At 38.7% G+C, this 21,561-nt stretch overlaps 1 protein-coding gene across 1 annotated transcript in view; it reads right to left on the bottom strand.

Moving 5' to 3' along the window:
• MROH9 (maestro heat like repeat family member 9) overlaps positions 1-21,561 on the bottom strand; it is a 94,808-nt gene that overhangs the window by 19,561 nt on the left and 53,686 nt on the right. The window contains exons 12-17 of the mRNA XM_069545094.1: positions 13,497-13,651; positions 11,115-11,280; positions 9,858-10,000; positions 8,457-8,594; positions 6,050-6,170; positions 2,527-2,664 (exon numbers count right to left, since the gene is read on the bottom strand). Coding sequence (XP_069401195.1) covers positions 2,527-2,664; positions 6,050-6,170; positions 8,457-8,594; positions 9,858-10,000; positions 11,115-11,280; positions 13,497-13,651 — 861 coding nt within the window. The remainder of the gene's footprint in view (positions 1-2,526; positions 2,665-6,049; positions 6,171-8,456; positions 8,595-9,857; positions 10,001-11,114; positions 11,281-13,496; positions 13,652-21,561) is intronic.

Here is a 21,561-nt window from a genome sequence, read left to right as displayed (position 1 = left end):
GTAAAAGAAATAAATACTATTTGCCAAAGTAATAGCCAGGAGACACTTGTGTCATGCAGGAAAACTGAGTCCTTACTAGTAGATGGTATGTGAAACCTCAATCCAGACCACTTTCTACTATGTCTCTCTTGGTCAGAGCACTAGACAAGGCAATAAATAACTTTCTATTTACAATTCATACTACTGACTTCTAAAGCCAATAAACTATGTCTTACTTCATTCTAAATGCAAAATGAGTGCCCACTGACTGTCTTTAAGCTTTCAGAGACTATTCTTAATAGATATACTAGGATTTATTAAAGTTATTGTTAAATCAATAACAATTTATGGAATATCTACAGTCTCAGCATTGTGCAAGGTACTTTGGAATTTGCAAGTGAATTACAAAACTTAGGAGTATGCATTGATGTACTCTTCTGGGAAGGCCAGCAGTATTCACATGACAGTGGGAAATGATATAGGACAGTAGTTCTCTGGTTTAGCCTGTATTAGAATCACCTGGCTAAAGCCTTTGACTGTGTGGATCACAACAAACTGGAAAATTTTCAAGAGATGGGGATATCAGACCACCTCACCTGCCTCCTGAGAAATCTGTATGCAGGTCAAGAAGCAACAGTTAGAAATGGACATGGAACAAAAGACTGGTTCCAGATCAGGAGTACGTCAAGGCTGTATATTGTCACCCTGCTTATTTAATTTCTATGCGGAGTACATCATGCAAAATGCTGGGATGGATGAAGTAAAAGCTGGAATCAAGACTGCAGGGAGAAATATCAATAACCTCAGATACACAGATGACACCACCCTTATGGCAGAAAGCAAAGAGGAACTAAAGAGCCTCTTGATGAAAGTGAGAGAAGAGAGTGAAAAAGTTGGCTTAAAACTCAACATTCAGAAAACTAAGATCATGGCATCCAGTCCCAGCACTTCATGGCAAATAGATGGGGGAAACAATGGAAACAGTGACAGACTTTATTTTCTTGGGCTCTAAAATCACTGCACATGGTAACGGCAGCCTTGAAATTAAAAGACACTTACTCCTTAGAAGAAAAGTTATGACCAACATAGACAGCATATTAAAAAGCAGAGACATTACTTTGCCGACAAAGGGCCATCTAGTCAAAGCTATGGTTTTTCCAGTAGTCATCTATGGATGAGAGATTTGGACCATAAAGAAAGCTGAGTGCCAAAGAATTGACGCTTTTGACCTGTGGTGTTAGAAAAGACTCTTAAGAGTCCCTTGGACTGCAAGGAGATGAAACCAGTCCATCCTAAAGGAAATCAGTCCTGAATATTCATTGGAATACTGATGCTGAAGCTGAAACTCCAATACTTTGGCCACCTGACGACTCATTTGAAAAGACCCTGTTGCTGGGAAAGATAGAATGCAGAATGAGAAGGGGACAACAGAGGATGAGTTGGTTGGATGGCATCACCAACTCAACAGACATGATTTTAAGCAACTCCGGGAGTTGGTGATGGACAGAGAAGCCTGGCATGCTGCAGTCTATGGATTTGCAAAGAATCAGACACGACTGAGTGACTGAACCAAACTGAACTGAGGATCACTGGAGGAATTTTGAAGTCATAGGTTGGTGGGCACAACCTCTAGGATTTCTGATTCCATAGGCCTATGATAGGACCTGACAATGTGCATTTTTAACAAGTTTCCAAGAGACGCTGATGCTGTTAGTTTCAGAGTCATAGGTAGAGAGCCAAAAATATAAATATTATATAAGCAATTGCTTATAGTTGGTGTGGCTCTGAAAGGGATCAGGCTGCTAGAAAGCAGAATATTCAGTGAAATTTGACTTGAGATAATCATTGAAAAATAAGAAAAATGTGAATGTGTGAAGGAGGAAAGTATTATAAAGGAAGAAAAAACTTGAACGAATGCTCTGAGACAGGAATTAATGTGTATTCATGTGTGTATGTTGGAGTGAAAAATAACTTACAGACGTGGTTTAGACTGTAACAAGAGTGTTTATGTAGGGCAATTTTGGTAAGTCCTGAGTGTAGTGAATAATCTTCTGGAAAAATATAAATAAGTTGATAAAGCCTATTGACAACACATCCTTTCAATTCAACTCAGTTTCCTTATTGATAAAATACTTGACTTGGTTTTGTTTTAGTGATGTATAAACTAAAAATAATCAGTGTTTTGTCAGTAGTCCGACTCTTTGCAACCCCATGGACTGTAGCCTACTAGGCTCCTCCCTCCATGGGATTCTCCAGGCAAGAGCACTGGAGTGGGTTGCCATTTCCTTCTCCAGGGGATCTTCCCGACCCAGGGATCGTACCCTGGTCTCCTGCATTCCAGGCAGACACTTTAACCTCTGTCGTGTCGCGCAGTTGTGTCCAACTCTTTGCAACCCCATGGACACCAGGCTCCTCCGTCCATGGGATTTTCTAGGCAAGATTACTGGAGTGGGTTGCCATTTCCTTCTCCAGTAATGATATTGAGTTATATCAAATCTCAGATCATAACTGAATGCTGGCAGACACAAATCACATACACACGCATACCTCATTGATAACTGGTGCCATACTGGCAATTTTCTGAAGGCTCAATTTGCAAACTGCAGGATCGGGGTCATTGACCCAGTTTCTGAAGAGAACCAAAAATTTTTCTGGGAATGGGTCCTTGAAGAAATTGTTGAGAAGCTAAAAGAAAACAGTTAAGTTCGTAGATGGAATAAAGGCCAAGCATGATTTTTTTGCTTCAGCAATAAAAATCACAAGATGTTTAGTAAAATGAATACAAATCACACTAAAACTCTAAATACAGACACATACTTTTACTTCACATATATTTCTGGGCCCATAGAGGGAAGGAGAAGTAGCAGATATAATAGGAAATATGTGATTTGTTATATACATATGATGAAAGAAAATTTCATCATATCTACATATAGATATGATGAAATAAATTTTTACATATAGGATAATAGAGTTTATGTTGACTTTTTATACTTTCATGCTGCCTCCTTCTTTCTCTTACCTGGAAAACCTTAATAGCGGTTATATGTTTATTTATTCATTTTCTACCATGTAATGCATACCATGGGCTTCCCTGGTGGCTCAGATGGTAAAGAATCTGCCTGCAATGCAGGAGCATGTGTGTGTGCTAAGTCACTTCAGTTGTGTCTGACTCTTTGTGGCCCTATGGACTGTAGCCCGCCAGGCTCTTCAGCCCATGGGATTCTCCAGGCAAGAATACTGGAGTAGGTTGCTGTCCCCTACTCCAGGGATCTTCCCAACTCAAAGATCAAACCCATGTCTCTTATGTCTCCTGTATTGACAGGCAGGTTCTTTACCTCTAGCATCATCTGGGAACCCAGGAGACCCAGGTTCAATCACTCGGTCCAGAATATCCCTTGGAGAAGGGCATAGGAACCTACTCTTGTTTTCTTGCCTGGAGAATCCCATGGACAGAAGAGTCTGGCCTGCTACAGTCCATGGGGTTGCAGAGAGTTGGACATGACTAAGCAACTAACACTTTCACTTTCAATGCATATCATAATCTTAAAATTATAGTATCAACACGTATAATATCAATAAACCCTCTGGGGGGGGGAATTTCTTTACAGATTTTTTTTTTAATCTTTGTGTTTTATCTCACTAATGATGTTTAAAGTACCATGTTCATATGTTACTTAATATCCTCCACAAATCTGTGGGGTGTGTGTGTGTGCATGTGTGAAAGAGAGAGAATCATACAATTCATTAAGAAAAAACTAAGGTCATAGTAGCTGAATGGATAAAGATCAGGGTATTCATATATGAAACTTTAATTTATAAATAATAATATTTTTAAAATGTTCAACCTCTCTGAAGGTTTTAACAGTAAGAACAAATCAAATCACCCTCAGGACATCCATTCTGCCTCTCACATTGGAGAGCTTGTCCACGGGGGTGAAGTGCTATGGAATGAGCTCACCAATGAACTATGTGGGGAGCACTGATGGCCCTGCCTTCCAGTTAACCGTCCCCAGCCTGAGAATGTTTATGTTGCTAAGTTGTGTCTGACTCTTCTGTGACCCCATGGACTGTAGCCCGCCAGGCTCCTCTGTTCATGGGATTTCCCAGGCAAGAACACTGGACTGAGTTGCCATTTCCTTTTCCAGATACTCTTCTTGACCCAGAGATCAAATCTGCATCTCCTGCATTGGCAGGCAGATTCTTTACCACTGAGACACCAGGGAAGCCCAAGAATGCTTATACACTTTAGTTATTATTGCAAACTCTTGGAATTTATTATAAGAAAATAAAATACCAAAAGAAAGAGAATTTAGGCACAAAGATGTAAACTCAATTGCTGTTTACAGTAGTAGGAAACTAGAAATAACAAATATTAATATATGGCATGGGCATTGGTAATACTATCTTAGGTATCATTGGCTGAGAAGACCATAGCAAGGTAAAATACATAGACTGTGTGCTCAGAATAACTAAAGGCCAAGGGGCTGCATAGTTGAACTGGAAAGTTGACAATTGCCCAGAAGTTCTAAATAGAGAAAGCAGTGGAAGAGTGTGGTCATTGCTGATTTCCTGGAAGGACAGTCATGTGATTCTCCAATTTTATTACATCCATAATATAATATTACATCAAGTAAGTATTACATCCATGATTAGAGAGACAACTAGGATTCATTCAACATTATCAGGTATATTAATGATGCTTATATACATTTTATGTAGTCGGTATGTTTATTTTTTATTTTTTTTTTTCAGGCTCAAGGATTCTTATTTTATTCAAAGGATTATATGCCATTACTGTCAATCCTTTTGATGATCAGATTGTCATGGGTTTTCCTGGGGATGCTCCTTCAAGCTGGCTTCTGTGTCCTTTTGACCCATTCTGTCATTTTTTAAGTAAGTCTAGCAGAACAGGGTGTTCCAGATTCATTGCGTACATTCCCTGGAATCAACCATTCCTATAGGGAACCTGTGTTCCTTTTTGTGGGAAATGTATTTAGAAACCAAGATCTGAGGAGTAGAGATACTCACAACTTCTAGGCCTTTCTGAGCTAAGAAATTTCTTTTCTCCCTCCCTCCATCCTTTTTTTTTCTCCCCCACCACCTGTCTTTCTCTTCATAAATCTATTTATGTTAAAAACCTGAACTCATTTGTTTTATTTGAGATAGAAATTAAAAATGAATAGTAGGTGTAAATTTCTTTTAACTGTGTTATTGTATGGGAGGGATTTTGTATGTTATGTTTAGACTGATTCGGTATTTGTATAATAAAAATAACGAGTCACAAAATAAAATATGAGAGATTCAAATGTATTAAGCAAGTTTGAAAAACATAGGTGATCTGCTATTGCAATGTTACATTAAACTAATTCTCAAAGCTTTAGAAGTACATACTATAGTATAGGGGTATGCCTTTGTAATTTATTAACTATTTTGCTATGAAGTTTGAAATCATGTCAAACTTTGGGAAATATTTAGCATCATACCTTAGATTGAAACTTGTATATTATATATTACTTTTAGGGAAGATTAGATTTCATTTAGTTAATTTCATTTAATAGAATTTTCTACATGCTTTTTGTAAGCAAAAAGCTTCAATTTGCTTAATGTTTTATGGCATTCCAATATTTGATGTAATGTTCATGTACAAAGTGATACAGTTCTATATCTTCATGTTACCCAGTTATTTAGTCCATTCTTTTTTTTTCCTCCATGCAGTCTGAAGTCTCATTTAGATTCAAAGGTTACCTAGCACCTTTAGTAAACTCAATTATCTAGATACTTTAACAAGCAGGCAGAGATATATGCATTAGTGCTACAAAAATAATTAGTTTGCACAATTCACACCCCCTTCAAAGGTCAACTTCTGAAACAGTCTAAAGGGACAACCCTCTCATAATCCAAATCTATCTTCACCTTATCCCCTCAGCTTCAGATATCTGTTATTGTCTTAACTTTTGGTAAGAATCAGTATTTGGAGAGGGAGATAAAACATTGGAGTGTTGATTTAAGTTTGGATTATCAAAGGAAATGAGAACCTAGTTATTCACAGTCTCCTAGTGAAACTCACTTCAGTGAGGAATATTATTGTGATGACACTGTCTTCTGACCTTCTAGGACCTTCTACAGCGAGTTTGTAGAGATAATGCAATGTCTCTGGAAACTGTGGAAAGTTATATTCACTGAGAGTTCTGTAAAGGAGAATAAGGCACTGAATTAGCAAAGAAGATAAAAACACTTTCTGCATCAGTATATGCTAATGGTAGAAAAGGGAAAACCATTAGCCTTATATTTTGTATCATGCAGATAAAAATAATATTCTCAAATATCCCTTTATCCAAGGTAAACTGCAGCCCCATTATGAATTCTATGCACACTCTGGGGAGTTTTATATACCTGGATCACTGATAACATCTCTGTCCTTAACATTACTCCTCTTTCCTGTTTTTCCTATCCTGTGTCACAGTACAGACTGCCCTATGTTACTGCAAGCTCCCATCCATGCCTGACCAAAAGGAGAAAAAATAAATAATGCAAAATAAATATCTTGACAATCAAAGATGACCACACAGGTTCAGTTCAGTTCAGTGCAACTCAGTTGGTCAGTCATGTCCGACTCTATGTGACCCCATGAATCGCAGCATGCCAGGCCTCCCTGTCCATCACCAACTCCTGGAGTTTACTCAGACTCACATCCATCAAGTCAGTGATGCCATCCAGCCATGTCATCCTCTGTCGTCCCCTTCTCCTCCTGCCCCCAATCCCTCCCAGCATCAGAGTCTTTTCCAATGAGTCAACTCTTCGCATGAGGTGGCCAAAGTACTGGAGTTTCAGCTTTAGCATCATTCCTTCCAAAGAAATCCCAGGGCTGATCTCCTTCAGAATGGACTGGTTGGATCTCCTTGCAGTCCAAGGGACTCTCAAGAGTCTTCTCTAACACCACAGTTCAAAAGCATCAATTCTTCAGCGTTCAATCTTCTTCACAGTCCAACTCTCACATCCATACATGACCACTGGAAAAACCATAGCCTTGACTAGATGGACCTTAGTCAGCAAAGTCATGTCTCTGCTTTTGAATATGCTATCTAGTTGGTCATAAGTTTTCTTCCAAGGAGTAAGCATCTTTTAATTTCATAGCTGACAGGTTACATTGGTAGTTTTAGACCAAATCATTCCTTTGAATGATATAATTAAGAAACTATCTTGGGAGATATCCTAGGTTATTAAGGAGAAGAGGTGGTGAGCCCTGATTCACTGAGCCATTCTCTATAAGACACTTGGGCCTGTGACCAGGCTTACAGTTATTCCAACATGCTGGCCTCGATCAGATTGGCAGGACTAGGAAGGATCATGTAACAGAGCTTCGATCTGAAGATTCCAGGTAGAGAAGCACTAAAGTGTTGTTGTTCAGTTGCTATTTTGCATCTGACTTTTTGCGACCCCATGGACTATAGCATACAGGCTCCTTTGTCCCCTACTATCTCCTGGAGTTTGCTTAAACTCATGTCCAGTGAGTTGGTGATACCATCCAACCATCTCATGCTCTGTCACCCCCTTCTCCCTGATCTCAGTCTTTCCCAGCATCAGGGTCTTTGTCTGATGCTCAAATTTGAATGTGCATACAGATCAATCAGGGATCTTGCTAAAATGCAGCTTCTGATTAGTAGGTTTGGACAGAACCTTGAGATTCTGCATATTTTACTCCCAGGTGATGCTCTTGTTATTGGTATGTGGACGATGCTTTGAGTAAGAAGATTCATATGTACTAAGGTACTGATGATAGAATGATTCTATCTGTAGGATGGAAAGGTACCTCCTTTTGTTTTTATATAAAATATATTCTTGAAATCTATGTGCAAATAAAATGTTGGTTTAAAAGCACCAAGAGTCCAGAAACCATATGCACTGTACTTTCTGAGTCAGTCACAACTTCAAATGGTCTACTAAGTTGTCAAGGCCATGTATCATGATTCTTGATCAGAAAATCTGATTCCTGTAATCAGAAGCTTGCTATTCACTGGTGGATTAGCTAGAAAAAGAACTATGGTACAAGTAAAAGCTCTTTTCTATTATACTTTCCCGAATTTATCTCTCTCATTGGGCACAGGTTTATATCAGACCTCTTCTAAGTGGGAGCACATTTATAACCATCTGATGTCTATAAAGCAGAAATCAGCTAACAACAGAGGAAGGAAGCAGCAGATTCCCCTCTAGTTCTCCTTATCTGAAAGAGAAGCTTGTTGGGTAGAGGAAGGATAATTTGGTATCTATGTCATTAGCTAAGAAAGCAAGGAAAGGAAAAGTAACCCCCCCCCTCAAAAATAAGTGAAAAAGTAGGAGTTGAACAGCAATTCAGGTTATTAAGAGAGATTTGGAAGTTTGGAGTGGATACTGACTGTGTTCCCACATGGCTCAGCTGAAGAAAGATGAAACAGGTGGGAAAGAGACAGAACAGTTCTCAAAGCCCCTGTTCTTACTTGGCCACAAGGTAGACTCCGTGATGGTGAAACAGCACTTGGGAAAACTGGTTCCAGCAGTTCTTTCTCTTTAGAGCAGTATCCACCTCTTGAAGTCCAGAACAATTTAGCAGAACTCTCAGGGCATCCCGGGCATACCTAAGGGCCCAAAGAAGAGGAGAGTCATCACCTGCCAGTAGCCGTTACATAACTAAATACAAATGACCTGCCTTTTCTACGATGGGCAGGATGCTGATTTTGGGAAAGGGGATGCTTCAAAGGAAAATAGCACTAAATGGTCTTCATCTCTGCTGATTAACAGGGTGTGGAGTTAAACTGAAATTGTAGCATATAAAATCTAGGATGAATAATAGAGCAGCATACTAGTTTATTAAAAGCTTATTAGCAAAAGATGCTTAATGATGTGAAAACATGCTAAAGGTGCTTGTTGATTGTCTTCTTTGGATGCTTTAAATAAATAGAATATATTCTTACCTACTGGAGATGATTTGGTATATGTCTGCTTGAAAGAGAGTAGATTATATTAGCATACTTAATATCTTAATGGAACAGATTGTGTTTGAGAGTCCTGCCTGGCTTAGATGAGGGCAAATAGCAGACAGTTGGGTCTAGATTACCCTGCACAGTAGCAAAGCTAACTGTAATCTCTTGGGCAAAAGAGAGAAGCTGAATTTACCTTATGCAGACAGAATGACAGGCTTCCCAGGTGGCACTAGTGGTAAAGAACCCAGCTTCCAATGCAGGAGACATAAGAGATGTGGGTTCAATCCCTGGGTTGGGAAGATCCCCTGGAGGAGAGCATGGCAACCCACTCCAGCATTCTCGCCTGGAGAATCCCATGGAGAGAATTTCCTGGTGGGCTATATAGTCCATGGGGTTGCAAAGAGTCAGACACGACTGAAGTGGCTTAGCGTGCATGCACACATGGACAGAATGGCAGCATGCTGTCATAAGCCCACGCATCCTATCACCAACCACAAGGCAACTGTACATTTCACAAAGCACATTTGGGCATATTATTTCACCTTACACCTAATTTACCCTGAGAGATCACTATCAGAGGAAATGGCAGAGCTAGTACATGTCCAGCTTTGGACCTGCTGCTCCTCCCTACTCTTTCTGTGTGGTGGCGTCCCTTTGGGGCAGGAATAAACTGTGTTTTGTGGGAGTGATTTTTTTTTATACACTACAGACACATTTGGGGAAGGTCCTAGCTTACTTTGAGGTACTTAGAGTAGTTACTTTTCCAAAGGCATCCTACCCTTCAAAGGGGAGAAAACTATAATAAATGAATATACTGCACATGGGATTATGTAGTTCCAAAGGAACCCAAAGGAGTAGAGATATTTGACAGCTGGAGTGCATTTCTTATTCAGTCTGAAACAACCCCTAGTATCTCACAAAGGCCTTTCTTCTGTCATCAGTCTCAGGTTGCTGCTGTAAAAGAGTTGAAGCATGAGGGCCATCAAAAGCTGGGGGAAAAACTGGGCCACCGCTTTCTTGTAAGGACCAAGAGGCAGTAATGTGCACAGGGCCTGGGATGCCTGTAACGGAAAGGTTTGGCGTCAAGAATGTAACCATCTCCCTTTAAACCCAGTCAGCAGTGATGAGGGATGTGGAAAGGGAGGGACTCTGCAACCCTTCCCCCAACTTCCTTGAAGGAAACCTGAAGCGAGCATGCATACTCATTCATACAATAATGGTCACTAAGTCCATTCTGAAGCAGGAACCGTGCCAAGCATTTTCTGGCCATGGGCTCCTAAAGCACTATCAACAGTGCCTGACTGCCAAACCGGCAGGAAGCAAGCTGATTCCCAAGAAGGACACAGATCCCCAGACTCCATGCCAATGTGGTTAATAACGCAGGTCCTCCCACGCTTCAACAATCCAGGACAGTGAAATATTTAAAGGGGGCGGGGCATACCAGGTCACTAACAAATTGCTTGGTGCCCTGACCACTACAATACCTACAATATCAGAGAAACATATCTCACTACCTCATGTTTGTGGAACATTATCCATTTTTTCCTATTATATCTCTGTAAGACTTGAATTTACTCTCAGGAGTGCCAATGTGGGTGCTTGGGAGATATATAATGATGGCATGAATGAGATTAGGCCTTCACTTGCCTATCAAGTCTGTGTGACCTGACTGGTGGCTACCTCTCCGATACCATCTCCTACACTTTCACCCTTGCTTAGTTCTCTCCAGATGTTTTGACCTTGCTTCGATAACATACCAGGTAAACTCCCATCGCTACATGGCTTTTGCCCTTCTCTCTGTCTAGGACTCTCATGCCCAGGTACCTGCAAGGATCACTCCCTCACCTCATTCAGGTCTTTGATTAGATTACTATAGTAGAGAGACCTGCCCTGAGCAATTTACCAAAACCCTCCCAGCCACTTCTTTTTCTTACCCTGCTTTATATCTCTTCTAAGCTTTGTATCATCTGACATATGACACATTTTTTTGGTTCATTGTCTCTGTCTCTTACGAGACTGTAAGCTTTGTGATCATGGATGTGCACTGAGTGAATGAATGAATGAATGAGAGCCAAACTGTGTCAAGGAAGCATGACTGAGTCTGTGGGCAGATAGGAATTTTCATGATTAAGAAAACAATGACAACAAATGGAAATTACTCATTGTGTTATTTACCGCCACAGGCATCATATTCGTAGTGTCGAGAGAGAAATGTTTTCTTTCTGTTGTTATTTTCTCCACTTCTCTAGGCTTTCCTTTCAGTATCAACAAGATTGTCTTCAGTACATGGGGGACCACACTTGACTCGGAACCGGCTGCATACCACATCAGTATCAAAATGCTGCAAACACAACCCCCGACCCCCAATCATGAGAATCATGCACTTTTCATTTTCTGCTCAACAGTGTGACTCAAATCAGGAAAACAATCTTGGTTTTATGTGTTTATAGAGCAAAGAAACTTCAGACAAGTCCAAAACAAACTGATATTCCTATTCCCAAATGATCCCATTAAGATTTTTGTCCTTGAAAACAAAGGAAGAATTTTAATAAGGTCTTATGGAAAATACAGTCTCTCAGTCTGCAAGTTCATTTCCTACTGTTATTTAAATATCTGTCCAGCTCAAAGTCAGGAACTGATCAGCTTCTGTACCCCATACCCTTCCTTCCATCTTGTGACCTTATTTGTCCAGGGATAATTGAATATTTTAAAACTGGTATCGATATACAAATTAACATATACGTAAATAAATCAATGTGAAAAGCTAGAAGGTAATTAAATAAGAAGCTACATAACTTAAAAATTAAAAAGTTAAATTTAAAAACTAAGCCATTTCCCCAAATGTCACATATCTAATCAGCTCACCAGATATGACTAGAATCCCAGCTTCTCAGCCTCCAATTCCCAAGTTCCTTTCCCTACATACCTGCTACTCTTCAAGATTATTCTTATTGTTGCTCATTTTAAAAACAGTCCTCTGTGTTGGTATATTCTTGATACCTTGTGAAGCCGTGCTGAGCTCTGAACTCTGTTGCTCATTCTCTCTGCATTTGGGTTCTTAATAGGGGGCCCAGGCCCTTCAGAACATGGACACACTCAGCTGTCTAGAACCCTAGTACCAAATGCTTTTGTCTGCAAGGCTTATTCATAGAACCATGCTTAGAACCACATGGATATCAAATCTTTCAAGGCCTCTTCCTTTACCTCTTGATTATATCTTCTGGCTGACCAGATCTTCTTTCTGTTTCTCCATTTAAGATTACCTACAAATTCCAGTCTTTTTTATGTCCATCCTCACCTACTACTGCACAAGACCTCCTGGTGACCAGTTTAATAAAGTTCATCTAATTCTAATTAGGTTTGCTTTCTGTACCTTCTCAATTCATACTGTTCATGATGGACCCATTGGCAGCTTTTATCTTATATTCATGTGGGTATATTCACTCTCCTCAACAAAATGCTTGAAGGTTGGGAATACTTTACACACAGTGGGTACTCAGTTCCTACCTAAACAAGAAAACACTGAGTCCTATGAATATTTTTACTTTTTAAGAATTGCCTAAGTAGTAAAATACTTTGTGAATTTAAGCTTCCTTAAAAAATGCTATCTCCAATTAAAATAAATAAATTTATATTTTAAAAACCGCTATCTTTTAGTTGAAAACAGTCAACAACAACAAGAACAACCAACAAAAAGCCAACAAACTTGGTTGACTTGTTGAAAAAATCAACAAAATTTGTTTAGCGTTTTGTTGATTTCATTGATCTCTTGTAGACATTAATTTAATCCATGTAACAGCTTCATAGATAAAATTTTTGCTCATATCACAGATTAGGAAATTGAGGATCATGATGTTTATGAAACTTACATGATGTCACACAGGATATAAGGGTCAATATGTTTCCAAGGCCTGCATTCTTTCCATAATGTAACTTCCTGCCTTTTACACTGTAATAGAGAAGTAATACCTTCCCTTCCAATGTATGAACTATAGAAATGGAGTAATGTGAATTAATAAGCTCTTCTAATTTGGCTGTTAGTTTCATAAAGTCATGTAGGCTCACATTAGCATCCTTTCTTCTTAAATATTTCTTATGATCCTGGATCATGAATTTCAAATAAACAGTTAAGGGACAAGAGACTCCCAACTATACCTGGGAATTTTGTTTTATTATTTTATTGGTGGGTGGAAATATCTTAGGTCCTTCATAAATGAAAAACAAACAAACAAACAAAAAACAACCCACTATGAATTCTATCACATATGGGGAAAAAAACATTATTACTTTGAGGAGAGGTTTTTCAATGTGGGATACACAACAGGACACAATTAAAGCCTCAAATAAATAATAACAAGTATCATTTCTTGATTGTCTACTATGTGTCATGTATTTTATGAAGCTATACATACTGTATATTATCTTAGTTAAGCCTTACAATCATCCCATGTGGTGTAAAAATAGACATTATCCTTCAGGAAAAAAAGAAATGAGATCTGCCCTGCCCTGCTCTATCTGACTCTCAAGACTGAACAAACCCTGCAGGAGGGATCTTACTCATCTGCTGGTACCGGATAGTCCATAAGTTGAAAGATGACCTTCTTCGGTGAAGTACGTGTCAACAAGGTGATGACCCGCAACATAGCTTCCCTCAGAATGGGAGAATCATCTCCACACAGCTGCTTATAAATAGTATCCACAATTTTAGACACCTGTAAAAGCAATTTCACAGGCCAATTAGAGTCTCTTGTTCCCTAGGCACTTATAAACCAAATATTTCTTAGACATTAAGAATTTAGTCCTTCTCAGAATGACCAAGGCAGCAACTAACACGCAAATAAGCACCAATGGAAAGCATATTTATGTGCTTTTTTACATAATGAAATGATTATTTTCATGAGAAATTAACATGTATTTATTTTTTTCCTTGACGTTTTTAAAAAATGTAATACTGTTTATTTGATTTCAAAAACATTTAAGTACTCCAAACATACAAACAAAATTAATAGGATATTGCAGATCATGTTTAGTACAGAGCGTTCTTGAACTTTCATTGGTGCAGTGGCTCTTGGCTTTGTTGACAATGCAGAGTTCTATGGTTTGTTTAAAAAAGTTTAAAACTACTGTACTTCAGTGAAAATGAAAGTCGCTCAGTTGAGTCCAACTCTTTGCAAACCCATGGACTATACAGTCCATGGAATTCTCTAGGCCAGAATACTGGAGTGGATAGCCTTTCCCTTCTCCAAGGGATCTTCCCAACCCAGGGATCAAACCCAGGTCTCCTGCATTGCAGACAGATTTTTTTTACCAGCTGAGCCACAAGGGAAGCACTTCAAAGAAAAATGATCCAAAACAATTCTCATTCCAGCTGACCCTCTCCTTTTCCACAGCTAATAATGGCAGTGGGATGCTATGTCACTATATACAAAAACAAGACAACCTTGGATGCCCACTCCAGTGTCCACAGGTCCAGTTCCACAGTGCACGCCCTGAGCTACAGCCCCTCTGGAAGGCATTGACCCACAGCCTCCACACCAAGCAAGGAACATTAAGAGTGTATCTCCGTTGCTTTTTTTTTTTTTTTTTTTTTTTTACAAACTATACATATGTACAGCTGAGAACTTGGGATTTCTAGCCAATGACCATAAAGTTAACCCATATACTTACAAATTTAAAAAAAAATGCCAGGAACATCTTTAAATGCCTTGTCATACCAACAGCAAAGTGCAGAGTGAGGAGAATATGAAAGCCTTTTCATTTTAGAAATATGTACAGTTTTGATACAGTTTCCATACAGTTTTGTACAGTTTGAAACACCCTTGGTCACTTCATGTAAACCACTGACAATTACTAGAACACTTTGAGAGACTAAGATATGATCATGATCCAACTGGGTAATTAAACCTAATGAGGGCAACAGACACATCTCGTGCTTGCTGCCTTCATGAGAGTCGCTGCCTCCATGAGAGTCACTGCCTTCAAGTTTTATTGAGATCATAATTGACATAAAGCATTGTATAAGTTTAAAGCATATAATACAATGATTTGATGTCCATACATCATGAAATGGTTACCACAATAAGTTTAGCATACATCCATCATGCAAAATAAAAGGAAAAGAAAAAATATTTTCTGGTGAAGAACTCTTAGAATTTACTCTCAACAACTTTCATATATAATATACAGCAGTGTTAATTGTGCCTTAGTACTTATTTATCTTCTAATTGGAAATTACACCTTCCACCAGCCTTTGGCAAACCACAAATCCTATCTCCTTTTCTATGAATTTAATTTGTTTTTGAAATATAATTGACCTACAACACTTCCTTATTTCCTGGCGTACAACATAGTGATTCCATATTTCTATTTGCTACAAAATGTTTACCATGTAAATTTCTCATCTGTCTTTATGTGAAGATATTACATTATTCTTGGCTACGTTTGCCACACTGTAACTTTCATCCTCATTACTCACTAGAGTCTATGTCTCCAGGTGAGTCCATGTTGCCTCCTGTCTCTCTAGAAGGCTCTCCAAGATCAGTGTGTTTGACCCACATTCTTTCTGAATTACTGCTTCTGCCCTGGGTCTTTGAGAATATGAATTTTACCATGTATGCTTTAAGAGTGAAGTCTTTGTTTCTTACAGCCCTCTGACTCTCCTGAAAGCAAGGCTTAGAGGCCTTCAAAATCAGATATTCTGTGAGTTCATCTTTCTGGTGCAGGACCCCCAAGCTGGGTAGCCAAATGTGGGGTTTAGATGCCTTACACCTTGGGCAGAACCTCTGAGATTGTGATTATCTTCTGCTTCATGGGTCTCCAATCTGGGGGTTTGGATACTGACTGTATAGTGTCTCTGTACTTCCTACCCATCTTATTGCGCTTCCTTCTTTAGTTCTTTAGTTGTAGATTTGTTTTTCTGCTAGTTTCCTAGTCTTTCTCATCAATAGTTACTCTGTAAATAATTGTAATTTTGGTGTGCCTTTTGGAGTGGGTGAGCTCAGGGACCTCCTAGTCTACCCTTCTGGCAGCCTCCCAGTCTGTGCATTTATGGATAATAGGAGAAAAGCCATTTTTAAAGAAAGGTTTATTTTGGTTGGGTAGACTTTATTAGGTAAAACATATAAGCTCAATTCAGAAAGCATATGTATAACTTGAGTCCTTTAAAAAGCAAGTCAAAATAATGGAATAGAATAATAATGGAACAATACACTTCCAAAAACATTTTTACAGTTAAAGAAGACATGTATCTGTATTTTGAAGGAATGAACTATGCGTAGTGGAATGGCCTAGAATGGTAAACACTGAGTTATAATCTTGCAAGTTCTCTTTATAGGCTTCATGTAAGGTTTATTTTTCCCATTTTCATTCAACTTTTTCTCTTGTTTTATGGCTTTACCTTTTTAAAAAGTATTATTGAAATATAGTTGATTTGCAGTGTTGTATCAGTTTATATATATGGGCTTCCCTGTTAGCTCAGCTGGAAAAGAATCCATCTGCAATTCAGGAAACCCCGGTTCGATCCCTGGGTTGGGACAATCCCCTGAAGAAGGGAAAGTCTACCCACTCCAGTATTCTGGCCTGGAGAATTCCATGGACTATAGATTCGGACATGACTGAGTGACTTTCACTTTCACTTTATATGTTATTTTTCTTTGTTGTCTGGCTTACTTCACTTAGTGTGATAATCTCTAGGTCCATCCATGTTGCTGCAAATGGCATTGTTTCATTTTTTTATGGCTGAATAATCTTATGGCAGCTCTATTTTTAGCCTTTTAGGGAATCTCCATACTGTTCTCCATACTGGTTGTACCAATTTACATTCCCAACAATGGAGGAGGTTTCCTTTTTCTGCACACCCTCTCCAACATTTATTATTGTAGACTATTTGATGATGGCCATTCTGACTGGTGTGAAGTGTTATCTTATTGTAGTTTTCATTTGCATTTCTCTAATAGTGATATTAAGCATCATTCCATGTACCTTTTTTGATTGGGTTGCTTTTTTTTTTTTTGTATTGAATTGTATGAGCTGTTTGTATAGTTTGGAAATAAATCTCTTGTTGGTTGCATCATCTGCAAATGTTTTTTACCATTATATAGGTTGCATTTTGTTCTGCTTATGGTTTCCTTTGCTGTGCAAAGGCTTTTAAGTTTAATTTGGTCCCACTTGTCTATTTTTGTTATTTCCATTTTTACATTATATACATTTTTATTTTTAGTGTATAATATTATGCCAGCTAGGAGATGGACCCAAAAAGATATTGTTGAGATTTATATCAAAGAATGTTCTGCCTATGTTTTTCTCCATTATTTTTATAGTATCTGGTCTTACATTTATGTCTTTAATCCATTCTGAGTTAATTTTTTATATATGGTGTTAGAAATGTTCTAATATTATTATTTTACATGTAGCTGTTCAATTTTATGAGCACAACTTGAAGAGATTGTCTTTTCTCCATTGTGTATTATTTTCTTTGTTGTAGATTCATTGACCATAGGTGTGTGGGATTATTTCTAGGCTTTCTATGTTGTTCTAGTGATCTATGTATCTGTTTCTGTTGCCAGTACCATACTATTTTGATTACTGTAGCTTTGTAATATAGTTTGAAGTAAAGAAGTGTGATTCCTTCAGGTCCATTCTTCTTTCTCAAGACTGTTTTGGGTATTTGGGGATCTTTTATGTTTCCATGTAAATTTAAAATTTTTTTGTTCTAGTTCTGAGAAAAATGCTATTGGTAATTTGATAGAGATTCCACTGGATATGTACACTGTTTGGGGTAGTCTACTCATTTTTGTAAAAAGTGTATTTCTTTGGTTTTGGCTATATTAGGTCTTTTTCACTGCCTGTAGGGCTCTAATTCTGCTGAGCAGGGGCTACACTTCATTGCAGTGCATGGATTTCTTATTGTGGTGGTTTCTCTAGTGTGGAGCATGGGCTGTGAAGCATGGGTTCTAGAGAACAGGTTCAGAGAGTTGTGGTGCATGGGCTTAGTTTCTCCACAGCATGTGGGATCTTCCTGAACCAGAGATCATAACCACATCCCCTTCATTGGCAGGTGTATTTTGAACCACTGGACCACCAAAGAAGTCTCAACCTAGTCTTTTTAACAATACTCCTCCAATCCAAGAATATGGTATATCTTTACTTCCCTTTGTGTCATCTTCAATTTTATCACCAACCTTCCGAAGTTTTTCTAGTATAGGTCTTTTGCCTCCTTATATTCAGCTCAGTTCAATTCAGTTGCTCAGTCATGTCTGACTCTTTGTAACCTCATGGACAGCAGCACGCCAGGCTTCCCTGTCCATCACCATTCCTGGAACTTATTCAAACTCACGTCCATCAAGTTGGTGATGCCATCCAACCATCTCATCCTCTGTCATCCCCTTCTCCTCCAGCCTTCATCTTGCCCAGCAACAGAGTCTTTTCCAATGAGTCAGTGCTTCAAATCCAGTGGCCAAAGTATTGGAGTTTCAGCATCAGTCCTTCCAATGAATATTCAGGACTGATTTCCTTTAGGATGGACTGGTTTCATCTCCTTGCAGTCCAAGGGACTCTCAAGAGTCTTTTCCAATCCCACAGTTCAAAAGCATCCATTCTTTAGCACTCAGCTTTCTTTATAGTCCAACTCTCACATCCAAGCATGACTATTGGAAAAACCATAGATTTGACTAGGCAGACCTTTGTTGGAAAAGTAATGTCTTTACTTTTTAATATGCTGTCTAGGTTGGTCATAATTTTCCTTCCAAGGAGCAAGCATCTTTTAATTTCATGGCTGCAGTCACCATCTGCAGTGATTCTGGAGCCCAAGAAAATAAAGTCTGTCACGATTTCCATTGTGTACCCATCTATTTCCCATGAAGTGATGGGACCAGATGCTATGATCTTAGTTTTCTGAATGTTGAGTTGTAAGCTAGCTTTTACACTCTCCTCTTTCCCTTTCATCAAGAGGCTCTTTAGTTTTCCTTCACTTTCTGCCATAAGGGTGGTGTCATCTGCATATCTGAGTTTATTGATATTTCACCGAGCAATCTTGATTCCAACTTGTGCTTCATCCAGCCCAGCATTTTGTATGATGTACTCTGCATATAAGTTAAATAAGCAGAGTCACAATATACAGCCATGACATACTCCTTTCCCGATTTGGAAATAGTCTGTTGTTCCATGTCTTGTTCTAACTGTTGCTTCATGGCCTGCGTACAGATTTCTCAAGAGGCAGGTCAGGTGGTCTGGTATTCCCATCTCTTTCAGAATTTTCCACAGTTTGTTATGATCCACACAGTCAAAGGCTGTGGTGTAGTCAATAAAACAGTAGTAGATGTTTTTCTGTAACTCTCTTGCTTTTTCCATGATCCAGCAGATGTTGGCAATTTGATCCCTGGTTCCTCTGCCTTTTCTAAATCCAGATTGAACATCTGGAAGTTCACTGTTCATGTATTATTGAAGCCTGGCTTGGAGAATTTTGAGCATTACTTTACTAGTGAGATGAGTGCAATTATGTGGTAGTTTGAGCATTCTTTGGCATTGCCTTTCTTACAGATTGGAATGACAAGTGACATTTTCCAGTCCTGTGGCCACTGCTGAGTTTTTGCAATTTGCTGCATATTGAGTGCAGCACTTTCATAACATCACCTTTTAGGATTTCTAATAGCTAAACTGGAATTCCATCACCTCCACAAGGTTTGTAGTGATGCTTCCTAAGGCCTGCTTGACTTCTCATTCCAGGATGTCTGGCTGTAGGTGAGTGATTGCATCATCATTGTTATCAGGGTCATGAAGATCTATTTTGAACAGTTCTTCTGTGTATTCTTGCCACCTCTTCTTAATATCTTCTGCTTCTGTTACACCCATACCATTTCTGTCCTTTATTGTGCCCATCTTTGCATGAAATGTTTCCTTGGTATCTCTGATTTTCTTGAAGAGATCTCTAGTCTTTCCCATTCTGTTGTTTTCCTCTATTTCTTTGCACTGATCACTCAGGAAGGCTTTCTTATCTCTCCTTGCTATTCTTTGGAACTCTGCATTCAGATGCTTATATCTTTCCTTTTCTCCTTTGCCTTTTGCTTCTCTTCTTTCCACAGCTATTTGTAAGACTTCTTCAGACAACCATTTTGCCTTAAAAATTTTTTTTTCCCTTGGGGATGGTCTTCATCACTGCCTCCTGTGTAATGTCACAAACCTCTGTCCATAGTTCTTCAAGCACTCTGTCTATCAGATCTAATTCCTTGTATCTATTTCTCACTTTCACTGTATAATTGTTGGGGATTTCATTTAAATCATACCTGAATGGTCTAGTGGTTTCCCTACTTTCTCCAATTTAAGTCTGAATTTGACAATAAGGAGGTCATGATCTGAGCCACAGTCAGCTCCTGGTCTTGTTTTTGCTGACTATATAGAGATTCTCCAGCTTTGTCTGCAAAGAATATAATCAATCTGATTTCAGTGTTGACCATCTGGTCATCTGGTGATGTCCATGTGTAGAGTCTTCTCTTGTGTTGTTAGAAGAGGGTGTTTGCTATGACCAGTGCGTTCTCTTGACAAAACTCTGTTAGCCTCTGTCCTGCTTTGTTTTATACTCCAAGGCCAAATTTTCCTGTTATTCCAGGTATCTCTTGACTTCCTACTTTTGAATTCCAGTCCCCTACTATGTAAAGGACATCTTTTTGGGGTGTTAGTTTTGGAAGGTCTTGTAGGTCTTCATAGAACCGTTCAACTTTAGCTTCTGGTCGGGGAATAGACTTGGATTACTGTGATATTGAATGGTTTGCCTTGGAAAAGAACAGAGATCCTTGTCATTTTTGAGATTGTATCCAAGTACTGCATTTTGGACTTTTTTGTTGACTATCATGGCTACTCCATTTCTTCTAAGTGATTCTTGCCCGCAGTAATAGATATAATGGTCATCTGAGTTAAATTCACACATGCCAGTTCATTTTAGTTGATTGATTCCTAAAACGTTGATATTCACTCTTGCCATCTCCTGTTTGACCACTTGCAATTTGCCTTAATTCATGGGCCTAACATCCCAGGTTCCCATACAATATTTCTCTTTATAGCATCAGACTTTGCTTCCAACACCAGTCACATCCACAACTGGGTGTTGTCTTTGCTTTGACTGTCTCTTAATTCTTTCTGGAGTTACTTCTCCACTGATCTCCTGTAGCATATTGGGCACCTACCAACTTGGGGAGTTCATCTTTCAGTGTCCTGTCTTCTGCCTTTTCATGCTGTTCATGGGGTTCCCAAGGCAAGAATACTGAAGTGGTTTGCCATTCCCTTCTCTGGTGGACCATGTTACATAGGTTTATTTTATTCTTTTTGATGTGATGGTAAATGAGATTGTTTCCTTGATTTCTCTTTATAATCTTTTATGGTTAGTGTATAGAAGTGCAACATATTTCTGCAAATTAATTTTTCATCCTGCAACTTTACCAAATTCATAGATGAGTTTTAGTAGTTTTCTGGTAGCATTTTAAGGATTTTTGATGTATAGTATCATGTCATATGTAAACACTAACAGTTTTACTTCTTCCTTTCCCATTGGATTCCCTTTATTTCCTTTTCTTCTCTGATTACTCTGAATAGGACTTCTGAAACTATGGTTAATGAAAATGGTGTTTACCTG

The sequence above is a fragment of the Ovis canadensis genome, chromosome 12, assembly GCF_042477335.2.
Source record: "Ovis canadensis isolate MfBH-ARS-UI-01 breed Bighorn chromosome 12, ARS-UI_OviCan_v2, whole genome shotgun sequence".
Taxonomy (NCBI): domain Eukaryota; kingdom Metazoa; phylum Chordata; class Mammalia; order Artiodactyla; family Bovidae; genus Ovis; species Ovis canadensis.
The sequence above is the reverse complement of the archived record's forward strand: the minus strand, read 5'-3'. Positions and strand labels throughout refer to the sequence as shown.